Below are 18,309 nucleotides of genomic sequence, written 5' to 3'. Positions count from 1 at the left end.
AAAATTGATGGCGGGACAAAATTAAGACGATTTTGAAACGTTAGGGACTTAAATAGGACGAAAACGTTAAGGACAAAAACGATACATAAAAATAAATTTTAATTTAATTTTATCTTTCAATAATATTAATTTTTTACTATATATAGTATTCAATTATTTTTTAATTGTATCTAAATAAATTACACTTAATCACATTACTTTCATTTTAAATAAATTTATTTTTTTATGGGATATTACGGCAAGGGGGGTAATTATATGGGATATTACAATATTGCAATAACTCGGTAGAGGCAGGGGGGGGTGTAATTATATGGGATATTACGGCACGCAATAATATAAAAGTTGCAAACATAATACTATCAAGCGTTATACTATCATACCTAATACTTTTTTACTTTATTATAAATGTATTATACTATTATACCTAATACTTTTTTACTTTATTATAAATGGAACCTCATACGAAGGTACTTATAATTGTTTTTAGATGAAAATGCAAGCCAAATGTAAATTGGTATGTGACATGTTGCTCAAAAGAAAAGAATTTGATTTATATTTTACTAACAGTTACAAATTTTGATGTTGAATTTTCGCATAAATAAATAACTATAGACAACTTTGTCTAAGTTTTCTCTCAATTAATAATATATTGACCAATCAAGACCTTATTTTGGAGCAAAAAAAAAACTATTAAAAAATAACACAATCATATATTTGCAGAGATAGATATATAATTAAGTGTATCAGATGGTCACACTACGAAGAACAACGGTTTCAATGGTGAGGCCAGGACCAAAGCCAAAAAGCACACCCCAATCAAGTCCTTCACCGGTTGTTTTAAGTCCTTCTTCAAGAGACTTCTTCCTCATCAAATCCATGATGAAGAACACACATGCACTTGACATATTACCATAATTACTAAGCACATCTCTAGTAGCTTTCATTTTTTCTGGTTTCAAGTTCACCTTCTGTTCAACCTGGTCCAAAATTGCACGTCCACCAGGATGTGCAATCCAAAATATTGAGTTATAATCAGATATACCCAATGGATCAAAAGCTTTACTGAGTGCGTCGTTGATATTTTGTGAAATAATATCAGGAACACTCTTGTTAAGATAGAATGTAAGCCCAACTTCACGAAGGAGACCACCGATAGCTCCATGGCTGCCAGGGACGAGTTTTTGATCGGTCGAAACAATCTCAAAAATAGGCTTCTCCACCTCTGGCACAGGATCAGAACCAATGATAATCGCAGCAGCTCCATCCGCAAACAATGCTTGTCCTACAAGACTATCCATGTCTGTCTCACTAGGACCACGGAAAGTGACTGCGGTATTCTCAGAACAAACGATAAGAACACGAGCATCCTTGTTGTTTTCAGCCAAGTCCTTAGCCAAACGAAGGACAGTGCCGCCAGCGAAGCAGCCTTGGTGATACATCATGTACCTCTTGACGCATGGGTCGAGCCCTAAGAGTACGATGAGTTCATAATCAACGCCAGGCAATGCAACACCACTGGTGGTGCAGAAGATCAAATGTGTGATTTTAGACATTGGCTGTCCCCATTCTTTGATGGCCTTAGTTGCAGCCTCTTTTCCAACCCTTGGTACCTCCCTGATCATCATATCTTCCCTTGCATCCAACGACGGTGCCTTGTATGCACACATATTAGGATTCTCTTTCAGTATCTCTTCTGTTAAGTACATATGTCTGTTCTTGATCTGTGTTCTTTCACCTGAAATAATCATGTGTAATTTGCAACCATCATTATCTTTGATAAAGTCTAGAAAATGAAATATATAGCAATAATGTTATTTTTGAGTTATTTTTGTAGTGACTTAATTAAATCTTTAAGTACCATTTGAATATATAGTTTATCCAAATTTGTAATTATAAAAATAATGTTATTATTAAGTAGTTATTACTATTAATATCAAACGGTGAATATGATAGGTTGTATAATATGTTAATTTTGCATTTTAATTAATATAAAAGTAAAATGATAAATTTTTTCTTAATAAATATTAAATAAAATAAAGCTAAAACACTTAATAGAAATACATACAAATGCGCTGAAATTTCTTCTTGAGATCAGTCATGTGTTCGCTATTGGTTACTCTGAAATAGTAATCAGCATATGTACTCTGATCAACACAATTTAATGAATTTGCCGTGCCAATTGCCAATACCGTTGCAGGGCCTTCTGCTCTTTGAATGTTGCGGATCTCACTCACAGACACCATCTTTTCTTAGATGTGTTTTTTGGATAGCAAAGCTTCGCTATGTTCTTTGGGATAGCAAAGCTTATTAGCTATGTGTTTGGTATTTTGGTGAAGAATTAGACACGGAGAGGGAGAATATTTATATGCATCAGATTAGGGGCATAAGTGGAATTATAATGGAGGAATTATTGGAACATAATATATATAAAACGTGCTCAACAACTCAAAGTGTAGTAAACTCGTAATAATGTTCCTGGATTCAAACCGTCAGCAGATGTATTCTGACTTCTTCAATTCGTTGTTTTATTGTTTTACTTTGACTATGATTGATTGTGCATGTATCAAGGTATATTTTAGTTTATATAGTGTAGCTTTAGTATAATTATTCATAATATTGTCAATATTGTATGTGGATGGCGGCTCATACTGTTGTCTTAATTCTTTAGTGATTTATGTATCTATTTTTTTTTTCTTGGCAGAATATAATATTTATCATGATACTATTTTTTTTTAATTTAAACTGATAAAAAACACAAATAATTATATTTTTAATAATATTTATCATTCGTTTGTATTTGATAAAATATAATATTTGTTATTGCAGTAATATTAGAGAGATAATATTTAAAATTATCTTATATAATATAATATTTATAATTTCATATATATATAATATCCATAATTATATATTTATTATATCTAAAATTATATCATTATTCTAACAATAATTAATGAACATTAAATAAAATAACTTTAAATTATTTGAATTGAATTTGTATTGTCTCTAAATATTATTGTTGTTATTTAATATGTGTTTTATTTTTTTTATTTGTTTGTGAAAATTTTCCTTTAATTTTTTTGGTGTATCATACTATAGCAACTTTTAGTCCGCTATCTCAGAAATGTTATCAGGGGAACATAAGATTTTATATATGTGACGGCTATTTGAATAGATGCAATAGGTAGTTGGGCATCACTTGCTTCATCAGTACCATTTATCCATGTTATGTTGAAATCTCTTCCAAGCAAAAATGTTCGCGTGTTATTTATTAATTAACTAGTACTTATTGTATATTTATACGTGATCTTATCATTTTTTATATAAATTTCATTATTCAAATTGAACATGTTAGTTTGACTCGGTGTGTGAGGAGTTTGGTGGATGACAATGGAGTCTACCACCACATATGAGTCTGGTATTAATTAATTAGTCTTGCTTGACCAAATTAAACAAATAACATAATTGATTATATTATTTTATATTTATTATTAGATAGATGTTTTATAATAAAATATAAATTAATAAAAAAAATAAAAGATGTTGCAACTCTATTCGAGATGAGTTACTAATTTTCGAAGAATTCAAAAAAATTCACCAATTTATTAATTTTTGTATATTTAATATAATGATTCAATACTCTTATTTATATTTTTAACAAATTTTAATGTGATAATCAACTATTTAAGCGACCCAAAAGTTAGGTCGTAATAATATTCCCCATCAAAATAACCTTGTCTTCAAAGTTGGTAAAAAAAAACATTCTTTAAATCTTAAGTATAATTACTCCTAATTACAATTATTATAAAAATTAAAAAATAAATAATTTTAAAATAATTATTTCTATCTACATATAAAACTAAAATTTTCTCTTAGGTCCCAAAGTTTAAATGGACTAACAAATATTTTATTTGAACCCTTAAAATATCCAACAAAATGTTGCCCCCATATTTCAAGAAATTGAGTGAAGCATAGTGTATCGAATGACATCTTAATTTTGCTATTTTTGTAGTTGAAATTGGCCAGCTATATTAGCCCAAATTTGATCAAGGCCCATCAAGAGTTGGGGGATGTCAGAGCACCTTCCTCTAGCTCTCATTCCCACACTGTAGCCACTAGCCACCAAAGAAAAACAGAGAGATCCCATAAATATGCTATAACAATATTATGAGAAATATTACAATAATAAATATTATAATACTTAAAAAAATATTATAATAAATATTTTATATAATATTTAAAAAATATAGCATTAAGTCTTTTTAATAATATTTTAAAAAATATTATAATAGATTTTTTATAATAATACTTTAAAATTTTTAATTTTATAACATTTATTAATAAATGTTACAAAATTAAAATTTTGAATCAAACTTGTATCAAGATCTCAATTTGGAGAGTAGATACGACTCTTCTAAAACAGAGTGGACTGACTAAAATTTACGAAGGATGTTTGGAAAGGGCTAGTGCCTCCTCGAGTAGAGTTGTTCGCTTGGTTCATTTTGATAGGTCGGATCAATATAAAGGATCGGCTAAGCAAACTGGGAATTCTGCAACAGAATGATAATTTGTGCGTCTTATGTAATAAAGAAGTAGAAAATATAAATCATTTATTTGTTACATGTGAGTACACTTGGTAGGTGTGGAGTGTCTGGATGTTGGAGTTTGCACACTCGTGGATTGCACCCGGTACTTTGAAAGAGCTTTTTGAGAGTTGGAGGTCCATGCGGGTCAGAAAGGAGATGCGCAACTATTGGTTTGTTGGGTTCTTTTCAGCTATATGGAACATCTGGTTACGAAGAAATGAGGTGATTTTTCAGAGCAAGACGACGGGAATTGTAGATTGTGTGGCCCAAACATTTACGTGTGCTACAGAGTGGTGTGATAAGTAACTTGTGTTGTTGATAGTTATGCCGGAGATGACACAGGAGTTACTTGGCTTTTGTTTCTATTTGACTTATCCTGCTCCACTTTTGTGTTGAGCCTTTTTTTCAAAAAAACAGAGTGGACTCAACTCAAAAATTACTTAATGTTTGTATTGAAAAAATACTCAATAATATTAAACCGTGGCAAATAACGTAAAAAATTGCAATAAAAGAAAATGAGCGAAATAAATGAAAAGTTTTAAATGAATAAGAGAGTAAAATTAAAATTAAAAGAAAGCAAAATAACAATAAAATACTTAAAGCAAAAAAAGAAAAAAAAAAACAAAGAAAAATAAAATAAAAATGGGCTCCAGACATTCACATGCACTTACACTCCATGACTTCCTTTACGTTAGTATGCCTGGAAATTTTGCAGAATTTGTGTGACGATGAAATATTCAGATTGAAATCCCTCGTTCTTTAAAAGCTAACTTCTCTAATTTATAAACCATGAAGGGGAATTTGTAAAATGCTTTTTTCTCCCTACCATCTAGCTTCCTCCTTTTTCTTAGGATCTTCATGTCCCACAACCTTGTTTTGACCACAAAAAATTTTAACTTCCAAATTTGACATTCCACATCTTAACTTTTATCTTGTCTTTATGCCTCACATTTTGCATAGTGCTTTTGAATAAAATTACGTGCAGGTATAAATTTTTTGGCACCCAACTCACCTCATAATCAGAGTTATGTTTCCTCATGCTGAATCTTTACTTCGTCGATATTTTTCTGACCATGCATGATTAACCGATTTCGTCTCGGATCTTTCGACTCAATATTTATGAATCCGTATACATAATAATTTTTATATCTATTATACAAATCCGATTTCGTCTAATCTCCCAACGGGTCAAAACTCATACTATATAATAATTTTTAATATTTTTATATTTTAATATGTAATTATTTACTTATTTTATATTTAATATTAAAAATATATTACTATTAATTTAAATACACAAAATATTTTATATCTATTATACAAATTAAATTCAATATATTTAAATACTAAAATTGGTGCAATAAACTAACTTTTCTTTCTCTTCAATATGTTTGCATTGCATAAATTATTTCTCTACTGTTATCATTACAAAAAAAAATTCAATAATATTACAACATTGATTAAAAAATGCAAAAGACTACATAAATGGTCTTCTGAATTTTTTTTAAAGTGGACATGGAATATAATAGACTTTTATAATATACACGAACAGAAATGATAATTGTGAATTCCAATTTTTAAGAAAATGTCTCTCATCTTTAAAGGATATTTTCTCTCTTCAACAAACATATCTCAATATGAAAGTATTTAATTTTGAGAACATGATAAAATAAGATATTGAGAACATAATATAAAAAATAAAAACACAAAAATTAGTATTTTTTCATTTTGTTTGATAGTAAATTAAATATAAATTAGAATAAATAATAAAAAGTCTAATTTATTTTTTTTCTTCATAAAAATTTAAAATAAAAAATAAAATAATAAAAATATAATTATAAAAATTTAATAATAATAAAAAATTTTAATCTCTTATATTTAATACATTTTTTAATTTTCTCTTCCAAAATAATTTAACTAACAATTTAATCTAATATGATAATTATACTTCCCTTTCGTCAGAGAGAATGAGAGAAGGAGAGAGCGGGAGAGAGCGTTTGAGGGTGAAACACGGTGAAGAAGATGGCCATGCCATCGAAAGAGATAAGGGGGAGAGTGTGGGAGGGTTTGCATCAGGTGTGAAGGAGGGATCAAGTAAGGGCGACCTTAGTTCCAGGGTGACTTCCAAGATTTCGTTCCGTGACAAGGTTATTGGTTCTACGGTAGCCACAGGGATAAATCGGGCTGAAGCTCTAGATGAGGATTCCATGGCAGTGGTCACTGGAAAACAAGGAGATCCTATGCCTCCAAGAGTTTGCTTCTCCGAAGAGGCTAGGAACATCCTTTCTGAACCATACAAGGAAGCAATTGTGATTAAGGTTCTTGGAAAAAACCTTAGTTACACGGCCATGTTTCACAAATTGAAAGGGGTATGGAGGATCACCGGTGGATATGAAATCTTGGATGTGGGTTTTGGGTACTTCCTCGTTAAATTTGATCGCATGGACGATCGAGAGAAGGTTTTACTAGGGGGGCCATGGATGATCTTCGGTCACTATATTGCGGTCAAGCCATGGACACCGGATTTTAAACCTTGTGAGGACACTTTCGGGGAGACTATGGTTTGGATTCGAATCTCTGGTTTGAGCATATGGTACTATCAGGATAAAGCCATGATGAGAATCGCTTCTGCTGTGGGAAGACCAGTCAAGGTGGATCTGGCTACTAAGTTGGCGGAAAGGGGAAAATTTGCTCGGGCTTGCGTGCAAATTAATCTTGGTTTGCCGGTGGTCCGGAGTGTGATTGTCGATGAGTTTGAATATAAGGTGGAGTATGAATGCTTACACCTTATTTGTGACAAGTGCAATTGTTTCGGGCATCCAGCAACTGACTGCAGAATGACCCCAATAGATTCGGAAAGGGTGGATCGAAAGGAAACATCAGTGACCGAGACGGCGGCCCGGGTGGTGCAGCCACAGGAAGCTTCAAAAGAGAAAATTTTTGAATTTGGATGCAATCCCAAAGAGTCAGTGATAGTTGCAGAAATTGGGGAGGAATTAGATGATACGTTGCATGGGAAGGAAGTGGGGTCCCAACATTTGGAAAATGAGGCTGGCTGGACCAAAGTCAGCGGCAAAAGGAGAGAAAAATTGAGTCAATCAAACACAGCCCAACAAACATCTAAAGATAAAATGCCGGTGCGCTCAAATCAGAAATTGGACCAGAACCGTGACTTTGGGCTACGTATGAGAGGAGCCGAATCAGGGGTGAAGACCGGGTCGGTTAGCGGATCTAAGGCACGCATGGCATCTTCCAAACAGCAAGGGGTGAAGGGCAAATCTGTCTCCGTTGCGGTGCCGACTTTCACTGCCATTATCAAAAACGGACACAAGAGGTTGCGCCCTTCTTCTTTGCAGAATTCGCCGTCGACTCCGGACTGCCTTGGCGACACCAGCAAGCAGCAAATCGGCAAATTGGAAGGGTTGTCAGTGGAGGGACACAGACAGACTGGGCAACAACCGGACAAGGACAAGCAAGGCTCAGGGGGATATGATGGTGGATCTTCATCATCTCGTTAGGGACTTCAGCTGAGGTTGGTCCTTTTTACAATACAAATTGTTTTATGGATTATTCAGATTTAAGCTTTCTATTTTGGAATATTAGAGGTGCCTCTAATAAATTGGCCCGGGTTCATAGTAAGGAGTTAGCGAATAAATTTCATCCTACTTTTTTCATTCTGTTTGAAACCCATATTGCTTTCGAGAGGATGAAATCTTTTTGGAATAATCTAGGTTACCAGGATGTTGGTATTGTTGAGGCTAATGGTCATAGTGGGGGTATCTGGGTTCTATGTTCTAATTCAAATATTTCTGTGAGAGTATTGGATGTAGTTGATCAATGTATCAGTTTTGAAATCACTATGGGCAATACATCTAGTTACTGCAGTGCGGTGTATGCTAATCCGCATATACATCGGCGTAAAGAACTGTGGGGTGACTTGACAAGGATTGCTAATATGATCCACGGACCTTGGATTGTGTTAGGGGACTTTAATGATGTTTTGTTGCAGAGTGAAGTTAGAGGGGGGCAATTTAGACTTGCCAGAGCAGAACAATTTGCGGAAACATTGGAGGATTGTGGGCTGTTTGATATGGGGGCTATTGGGAGAAGATTCACTTGGTACAGGAAGGTGAAAGGTGGGGTGCAGGTGGCCAAGAAGCTTGATAGAGCAGTCATCAACCAGGACTGGCGACTAATGTTTCCAGAGGCTTATACTGAGGTGCTGGCGCGCCTTCACTCTGATCATTGCCCATTATTCACTAGGTGCAAGATGGCAAAGAGGGCTACCAAGGGCCATCGTCCGTTCAGATTCCAGGCTGCGTGGATGACTCATCATCTTTTTAGGAATGTTGTTGATACAGCTTGGAATAGAGGAGCTCCGGATGTAGTTAAATGTTTGTTGGAGGTTCAAAAAGATGCAACTAGTTTCAATAAAAAGGTTTTTGGCAATATTTTTGTTAAGAAAAGGGAGTTGGAGAGGCTTTTGAATGACGTTCAGATTACTCTGGAAAGTCGAGAGGATCAACAGCTTAGGATCAAAGAGCAAGTTTTGCATCAGGAACTGAATGCTGTCCTTCTTCAAGAAGAGTTGTTGTGGTATCAAAAATCTAGAGAACAATGGGTGAGATGTGGAGACAGAAATACAAAATTTTTTCATCTGCAGACAGTTATCAGGAGAAAGAGGAACAAAATTCATGGGTTATTTTTGGAGGATGGGTCTTGGACCACGGAGACTACGAATCTAGAACTGGCGGCAAATTCTTTCTTTCAAAAGCTCTTTTCTACAAGGGAGGATATTGACCTGGACGCCATGGGGCCTTTTCCTTGCCCGTCTCTTAGTACTGAGGCTTGTCAAAAGTTAGTGGAACCGGTGACGTCTGAAGAGGTTAAAAGAGCTGTGATGACCATGAGTTCATTTAAAGCCCCAGGGCCAGATGGATTTCAAGCAATTTTCTACAAAGAGTTCTGGGACTCTCTTAGCAACGATGTGTGTAGACTGGTCAAGCGAGCCTTTGAGGGTGAGCCATTGAATGCGGCTATTTTCGATACTCTCATTGTTCTAATTCCTAAAGTGGAAGTTCCCTCTTCCTTACGGGAGTTTCGGCCTATTAGCTTATGTAATGTAATTTATAAAATTGTCACAAAGGTTCTAGTTAACAGGTTCAGACCTTTCCTGTCGGAGATCATTGGTCCTTTGCAAGGAGGGTTCATTCCAGGAAGAGGAACCACAGAGAATATTATCATTGCTCAAGAGATTATGCACTTCATGAGGAACACCAAGTCTCGAAAAGGGACCATGGCATTCAAGATTGATTTGGAAAAAGCTTATGACAGGGTAGACTGGCGTTTTCTGGAAGCTACTTTGGTCCGGTTTGGGTTTCCAAAGGCTACCATTAATCTTATATTGAATTGTGTGACTTCCTCTTCGTTGGCAGTTTTGTGGAATGGGAACAGGCTCCAAAATTTCAATCCGAAGAGAGGGTTGAGGCAAGGAGATCCTATGTCTCCTTATCTATTTGTACTCTGTATGGAAATGCTTGCCTGCTTTATCTCTCATAGAGTTTCCCAAGGTTTGTGGAACCCAGTTGCGGTTTCTAGGAATGGACCACGACTCTCTCATTTGATGTTTGCAGATGATCTTTTGCTTTTCTGTAAGGCATCAAAAGCTCAAGTAATAGAGGTCATGCATTGTTTGGACTTGTTTTCTAGAGCGTCAGGTTTAAAGGTAAATCTTCATAAGTCAAAGGCCCAGTGTTCCAAGAGGGTGTCGGAGAGGAGAAAAGAGGTTCTCTCAGGGGTCTCTAACATCCGGTTCTGCAATGATTTGGGTAAATACCTGGGAATTAACATCGGTCATGCCAGAGCTTCCAGGAAGACGGCTCAGGAGATTATTGAAAAAATTTCGAGAAAGCTCTCCAGTTGGAAAGGACGCCTACTGAATAAGGCAGGGAGGCTTTGTCTTGTTAAATCGGTTATGGCCTCTATCCCAGTTTATGAAATGCAAATTTCTCTTCTCCCGAAGTATGCATGTAATAAAATTGATTCCTTGATGAGACAATTCTTGTGGAAAGGCCAAGCGACTGGAAAAGGACTGCCTCTGGTCAGGTGGGAGGTCGCCATAACTCCTAAAAAGGCAGGAGGATTGGGTATTAGGGATACTTCCTGTGCTAACATGGCGCTTCTGGGAAAGTTGGTATGGGATTGTCTAAATAATAGTGAGAAGTTATGGGTGCAGGTTCTGAAGCATAAATATCTCAGGAATCAATCTGGTATGAACGGAAACAGTAGAAATTCTTCATCGGCTACCTGGAAGAACATTGTTAGTGCCTATGAGCATCTCAAGGAAGGGCTTCATTGGAATATTGGAGATGTCCACAAATCAGTTTGGTATGATGAGTGGACTCCTTTTGGTAAGCTTTGCAACCTTGTTCCTTATGTACATATTTCTGAATCAGATTTCATGGTGGCTGACTTGTGGAAAGGGGTGTCTTGGGAGGTTGATAGTCTTACCACGCCTATTCCGCATGAGATTAAGCAGTTTATTTATGGTCTGAGATATCCTAGTTTGACTGAGTTGGAGCCACAGTGGGAGTGGTGGCCTGCAGCAACAAAAAAGTATAGTGCAAGGGAGGGTTACAGATGGTTATTAAAGAAAACATTAAATTGGAATGCCAACAGTAATTGGAACTGGTTGTGGAACACAAACATTCCAGAGAAGTTCAAATTTACTATGTGGCTTAGCTTACATGATGCTCTACCAACTGAGACCTTTCGATTCAAGCGGCATTTAGCTTCTTCAGATATGTGTAAGAGATGTAACAAGGCGCAGGAGACTATGGAACATTGTCTTAGAGACTGTGAACGATCAAAGGCAATCTGGTATATGTTGGATCCTAGTATCCTGGACTCGACGGCTGGTATTGCTCTTGAAGAGTGGTTTCGGAAGGCCTTGGCTAACAATGAGGCGTCCTTTGGTGCAGGGCTTTGGTGGGTATGGAGACATAGGTGCAATGACATATTCAACACTGACAACCCTTGGACAGACCATAAGGTTGTTGCCTTGGCCAGAATTACCGCCAAGGACTTACAGGTTTACAGGAATCGAAGCAATGCCTTTAGGTCTCTCCGAAATTGCCTGTGTTGGGAACCACCGGTAGGCAATAGTTTTAAAGTTAATTGTGATGCAAGCTTGTATATGGATTCAAATTTAGCGGGATTTGGGTGTATTATTAGAGATTCTAAGGGAGATTGGATCTCGGGCTGCTCTGGAAGCATTCCCCCTTGGCCTATAATCAGATGTGAATTATTTGCTGCTTGGAGGGGGCTGGTTTTAGCTTGGGATTGCGGTTTGAGGGATATTATATGTGAAACAGATTGCCTTGACATTCTGCCCATCATGCATGAGCTTACAAGTGGGTATCCATCTGAAGTAACAGATTTGGTTCACAAGATTCAGGAGCTTTTATCTCGTCCTTGGCTTGTTCACGTTGAATGGGTGTCCCGAGAAGCAAATAGAGCTGCGGATTGGATGGCTAAATATGGTGCCAAGAGTAACTCTAATCATGTTATTTGGTCTGAGCCTAGTGTTGATCTCCAACGAATCATCCGCTCGGATTTAGAATAGTTTTTGCTTTGTTTCTTTCCTTGTTTAGTCACCAAAAAAAAAATCTAATATGAATACATGAAAAGTATCATATTAAATAAGTGACATTAGTCAACAAATTATAATTTGAATGATATAATTTCTTTATCTTTATTTATAGGTCTTAAATTTAAATCTCACTCTTAATTTTGAAAGAAGAAAAAAAAGGAAGTAAGTGGCACAAGAAAAAATTTACATTAGGAAAAGGGAGACATGAGAGAAAAAGAATGGATATATAAGGTGGCATTAAAAGAAAATTAACATTTTAATTTAATGAAAATTCATCGAGTGAAATAAAATTAAAACGAAGATAAACTTAGGATAAAAAAATATTAAAAAAATCTTTCGATATCTTTAATACATATATCGTAAGAAAGATTTCTAACTAAAAATTTATATATTAAAAATTCAATTGAGATAATTGAATAATCATAAATTACATATATTTATTTATTTAAAATTAATATTATCTGATATGGTCGTAATACACGAGTTATAACTCGGCATAGTCCATTATAAGCTTGCTCATTCATGAGCTATAACTCGGTCAAGCTGCGATATGGTCGTTATGAACAAGCTATAACTCAGCATAGTTCGTTATAAGCTCGTCCAATCATGAATTATAACTCGGTAAGATAAATGCTTTTCATCATAATCAACGATATAACGGTACACAAGTAAAGATACGTTATCCACCTTTTTATAAGCGACCTTAATGCCAAAAGCGTAACGGACGAACAGCTTATCATATAAAGCAAGGTAAAGTATTCTCTTCAGTATGTTCGAATAATACAATATACTGACTTAAGCTTTGGAGTCCCTTTGCAGGTACACTCCCCTCCTCTCATTTGCTCGTATTGTTTACACCACCTTAAGGAGAAAAGCTCGGATTCAAAGATTGGAGGCCCAACCACTGAGGTCATAGCTCGGCAATCACCCTTGAGAGCCGATCTATTTCGCAAGCAAGAACAATTGGCGCCCACCGTGGGGCCGAAGAAATAAGTCTTTTCTTTTGGTCTTTCCACCTTCACTTATGCTCATGGCAGACGTACCACCTCTTTCACCATTCGAACTTCTGAGGATGGTAACCGAGTTACAACAGGCTAATCAACGTATGGCCGAAGAAAACCAAAGAATGGCTGCCCAGATTACCGAGCTGAACAATGCTCGGATCGAGAATAACGACATTCATCGCCAACAACCAGAAGATAATGAACATCATTCTGACCCTTCTCATGTCTCGGAGACCATCCGAGTTGAGGGAGCTCAACCTGAAGATGAAAACACCGAATCCGACGAGCTCGTGGGTCTTTTCACGCCAGAAGTAATGAACTTTGAGCTACCGCGAAGGTTTATCTTACCACTAACTCTCACGCCTTACGATGGGCTCGGAGATCCGAAGAAGTTCCTCAAGAAATTCCGATCAATAATGATCATTAACGGTGCATCAGATACTGTCTTATGTCGTTGTTTTCCGAATTATTTAGATGGCCCTGCACTTGATTGGCTTTGTGCTTTACCTGCAGGTTCCATCTCACGATTTCAGCAACTGGCCAAGCTATTTGAAGAACACTTCGCCGGATCCGCAATCTATCTGCATGACTCTGACTATCTGAATACCATCAAGCAGGGGCAAAACGAAAGTTTGAAGGACTATATGACTCGCTTCACAAAAGTCGCCATCAACATACCCAACCTCCATCCCGAAGTCCATTTGCATGCAATCAAAAGCGGCCTCCGACCTGGGAAGTTCCAGGAAACAATTGCGGTGGCCAAGTCCAAAACCCTTGCCGAGTTTCTGGAGAAAGCCAAAGGCCAAATCAATATCGAGGAGCTCAGACAAGCTCGGAAGCCTGACAAAAAAGCTTATAGAGATGATGATAAAACTCCAAATAGTAAGAAAGGTTTTAAACTAACACCTCGTTTTGATTCTTATACGCAGTTTAACACTAAGCGGGAGGATATCATCAAAGAGATTCTAAATTCAAAACTCATCAAGCCACCAAGAAAGGCCGGCACCTACCAAGACACTAAGAACGTAGACAAATCTAAATATTGTGCCTTCCACCAGAAGCACGGCCACACCACTGACGACTGTGTGGTAGCAAATGATCTCTTAGAACGATTAGCTCGGCAAGGCCATCTCGATAAGTACATTGGTAGTCACATTCAAAAGCGTTCCACACCTTTCAGGAACGAGGATTCGTCAAAACAACAGCACCGAGGAAAAGAAAGGACAACGTCAAATCAATATGAAAAGCCCCGAGGTATAATCAATTGTATTTTAGGGGGATACGCCGGCGGAGGATCCTCAAGCTCGGCCAGAAAGAGATCTTACCGAGGTATATGCTCGGTAGATGGCTTCCAGCGCGAAGCTACACTCGCAACACAACTCCCCCAAGTGACGTTCACACACGCCGACTTCAATTCAAACATACACAACTTGGACGATCCCGTGGTAATCACCCTTCAATTGGGAGATCTGTTGGTAAGGAAAGTACTTCTGGATCCTGGAAGCAGCGCCGACGTTCTATTCTACTCAACATTCAAAAAAATGAAGCTTAGCGACAACGCCCTCCAGTCAACAGGAGGAGACATTGTCGGCTTCTCGGGTGAGCGAGTGCCGATATTGGGATCAGTGTGGTTACAAACCAAACTGGGTGAGCATCCTCTTTCAAAAACATGTGATATTCAATATTTAGTTGTAGATTGCTTTAGCCCATACAACCTCATACTAGGCCGACCTTTTACTCCCCCAAGTGACGTTCACACACGCCGACTTTAATTCAAACATACACAACTTGGACGATCCCGTGGTAATCACCCTTCAATTGGGAGATCTGTTGGTAAGGAAAGTACTTCTGGATCCCGGAAGCAGCGCCGACGTTCTATTCTACTCAACATTCAAAAAAATGAAGCTTAGCGACAACGCCCTCCAGTCAACAGGAGGAGACATTGTCGGGTTCTCGGGTGAGCGAGTGCCGATATTGGGATCAGTGTGGTTACAAACCAAACTGGGTGAGCATCCTCTTTCAAAAACATGTGATATTCAATATTTAGTTGTAGATTGCTTTAGCCCATACAACCTCATACTAGGCCGACCTTTTTTGAATAAGTTTGGCGCAATTGTATCTACAGTTCACCTATGTGTTAAGTTTCCTTTGCAGGACAACCAGGTTGTAACAATCCATGGGGATCATAAAGAGGCACGCCAATGTTACAACATCAGCATGAAGATACCAACCCGTTCCAAACAACAAGTCAATAACCTCCACCACGTTGCCAACAGCTCGGCGTTAGCCGACCTCGATCCACGTGCCGACTTTCTTGAACGACCTACACTATCAGGAGACTTACAAAAAGTATATTTCCATAATAATCCTAACAAATTTACTTATGTAGGTACATCCCTAGACGCAGTGGAACTAAAAGCCATCACCACCTTTTTACAAACACAAGCCGACCTATTCGCATGGACACCTTCTGATATGCCCGGCATTGATCCACAGATCATCAGCCATAAATTAGCAATAAACCCATCTGCACGACCAGTGCAACAGAAGAAACAAAACCTCGGCGATGAAAAGAAAAAAGCATCATTAGAAGAAACTCAAAAGCTGATCAATGCAGAGTTCATCAAGGAAATCAGATTTACTACCTGGCTGGCAAACGTGGTAATGGTAAGGAAACAAAACGGTAAGTGGCGCATGTGCGTCGACTTTACTGATTTAAACAAAGCATGCCCGAAAGATTCTTATCCTTTACAATCCATAGATTCTTTGGTAGATAACGCCTCCGGTTATGCTACCTTAAGTTTCATGGATGCTTATTCGGGTTATAATCAAATCCTCATGCATCCCTCTGATCAAAGTAAAATAGCATTTATCACTAAATTCGGTAATTGCTGCTATAAAGTTATGCCCTTTGGACTAAAGAATGCAGGGGCAACTTACCAGCGCCTTATGGACAAAGTCTTCGCCAAACAAATCGGCAGAAACATAGAGGTGTATGTCGATGACATGGTCGCCAAAACACAGCTCGGGAAAAACCATATTGACGACTTATTAGAGATCTTTGGCCAAATACGCAACTACATCATGCGTCTAAACCCAGAAAAATGTGCCTTCGCAGTTCAGGGAGGTAATTTCTTAGGTTTCTTACTAACAAACAGGGGCATTGAGGCAAATCCAGACAAATGCCGAGCAATTCTGGAAATGACGAGCCCAAAGACCATCAAGGAAGTCCAACGCCTCACCGGAAGGCTCGCTGCACTATCCAGATTTGTCCCATGCTTAGCTTCAACATCTATTCCTTTTTTCCAAACGATAAAAAAGAAAAACAAATTTCACTGGAACGACGATTGTGAGAGAGCTTTTAAAACACTAAAAAAACTCTCTCACAACCGCCGATCTTACAAAAACCCCCACCAAGGGGAAGATTTATTCCTGTATTTGTCAGTCACTGATTGGGCTATAAGATCTGCTCTTGTTACAGAAAGGGACAAAACCCAGCATCCAATATACTTTATCAGTAAAACTCTTCAACACGCCGAGCTCAATTATCCCAGAATTGAAAAACTGGCTTTAGGACTAGTTTTCTCAGCAAGAAGACTCCGACCTTACTTCCAAAGTCATGTTATCTATGTCAAGACCGACCACCCATTACGCCAAGTGTTACATAAACCAGAAATCACAGGCAGACTTATTAAATGGTCAATAGAATTGTCAGAGTTCGACATCAGATACCAATCAGAGGACCGATTAAGTCCCAATTCTTGGCAGACTTTATTACAGAACTTACTATCCCTTTAGAGGATGATCATACAAAACAATGGATCTTATATGTCGACAGCTCATCGAACACTGAGGGCTGTGGTGCCGGCATACGTCTAGAGTCTGATGATGGCTTTATTCTAAAACATTCCTTACACTTATCTTTCAAGGCTAGCAACAATCAATCCGAATACGAGGCCCTCGTTGCAGGACTCCGACTTTGTTTAGATCTCTGCATTTCCACTCTAAAGGTATACTGTGACTCCTTATTGGTAGTACAACAGGTAAACGACCTCTTCCAAGTAAGAGATCCTCTCCTTTCTAAATACTTATTATTAGTAAAAGATTTGTCTTCAAAGTTCTCAAATTTTGAAATCCAACACATACCAAGAGAACAAAACCAAAGGGCCGATCTCTTATCTAAACTCGACAGCACACAATCCGACTTATCTACACTGCATCAATCCAATATTACATCCCCAAGTGTAAGTCTAACAGACGTATTAAGTGTCACACAGGAACAGGGTTGGCAAGACGATTACATACAATATCTGAAAACAGGTCAAATACCAGATAAGGTCGGCAACATAAAACGATTCCGAAGACAAGCATCTTTTTTCACATTGCTCAACGAGACTTTATACCGCCGAGGATATACTCAGCCGTTGCTAAAATGTCTCAACAAAGACGAAGCTGACCTAGCCCTGTCGGAAGCACATGAGGGCATTTGCGGAACACACACATGAGCTTGGAGTTTAGCTTCAAAAATCCTCCGCGCAGGTTTCTTTTGGTTGACCTTACAACATGATAGCAAGACTAAGGTTCAGACTTGTAAAAATTGCCAGAAACATGCACCACTCATACACCTCCCCGCCGAGCACTTACATTATTCCGACGTAAGTTGGCCTTTCTATCAATGGGGGCTAAACATCCTCGGTCCGTTTCCAACGGCACTGGGGCAGGTAAAATTTTTACTAGTTGCAATTGATTATTTCTCAAAGTGGGTTGAAGCCCAACCTTTAGCCAGAATCACATCACAACAAATAATTTCTTTCACTTGGAAAAATATTATTTGCCGCTTCGGCATTCCTCACCACATCATCACTGACAATGGTCGCCAGTTTGCCGACCATAAATTTTAATCCTTTCTGCAGAACCTTAAGGTCAAACAACATTTTGCCTCCGTTGAACATCCTCAGACAAACGAACTAGCAGAAGCAGCAAACAAGATCATACTACATGCCTTAAAGAAAAAGCTAGATGATGCCAAAGGACTCTGGGCCGAACTAATACCTGAAATCCTTTGGGG

General features: G+C 37.7%; 2 protein-coding genes across 2 annotated transcripts; one reads left to right on the top strand and one right to left on the bottom strand.

Moving 5' to 3' along the window:
- Positions 1-526: 526 nt before the first annotated feature.
- LOC112741544 (stilbene synthase 3-like) lies at positions 527-2,556 on the bottom strand. The gene is made up of 2 exons (XM_025790571.2): positions 2,066-2,556; positions 527-1,735 (listed from the first exon to the last, which is right to left on the bottom strand). The coding sequence occupies exons 1-2, from the start codon at positions 2,241-2,243 to the stop codon at positions 744-746; spliced, it is 1,170 nt and encodes a 389-aa protein (XP_025646356.1). The 5' UTR covers positions 2,244-2,556; the 3' UTR covers positions 527-743.
- Positions 2,557-13,267: 10,711 nt separating this feature from the next.
- On the top strand, positions 13,268-15,013 carry LOC112742249 (uncharacterized). Its single transcript, XM_025791487.1, has one exon. The coding sequence runs from the start codon at positions 13,268-13,270 to the stop codon at positions 15,011-15,013; it is 1,746 nt and encodes a 581-aa protein (XP_025647272.1).
- Positions 15,014-18,309: the final 3,296 nt, after the last annotated feature.

The sequence above is a fragment of the Arachis hypogaea genome, chromosome 14 (genome assembly GCF_003086295.3).
Source record: "Arachis hypogaea cultivar Tifrunner chromosome 14, arahy.Tifrunner.gnm2.J5K5, whole genome shotgun sequence".
In the NCBI taxonomy this organism is placed as follows: Eukaryota; Viridiplantae; Streptophyta; class Magnoliopsida; order Fabales; family Fabaceae; genus Arachis; species Arachis hypogaea.
The sequence above is the reverse complement of the archived record's forward strand: the minus strand, read 5'-3'. Positions and strand labels throughout refer to the sequence as shown.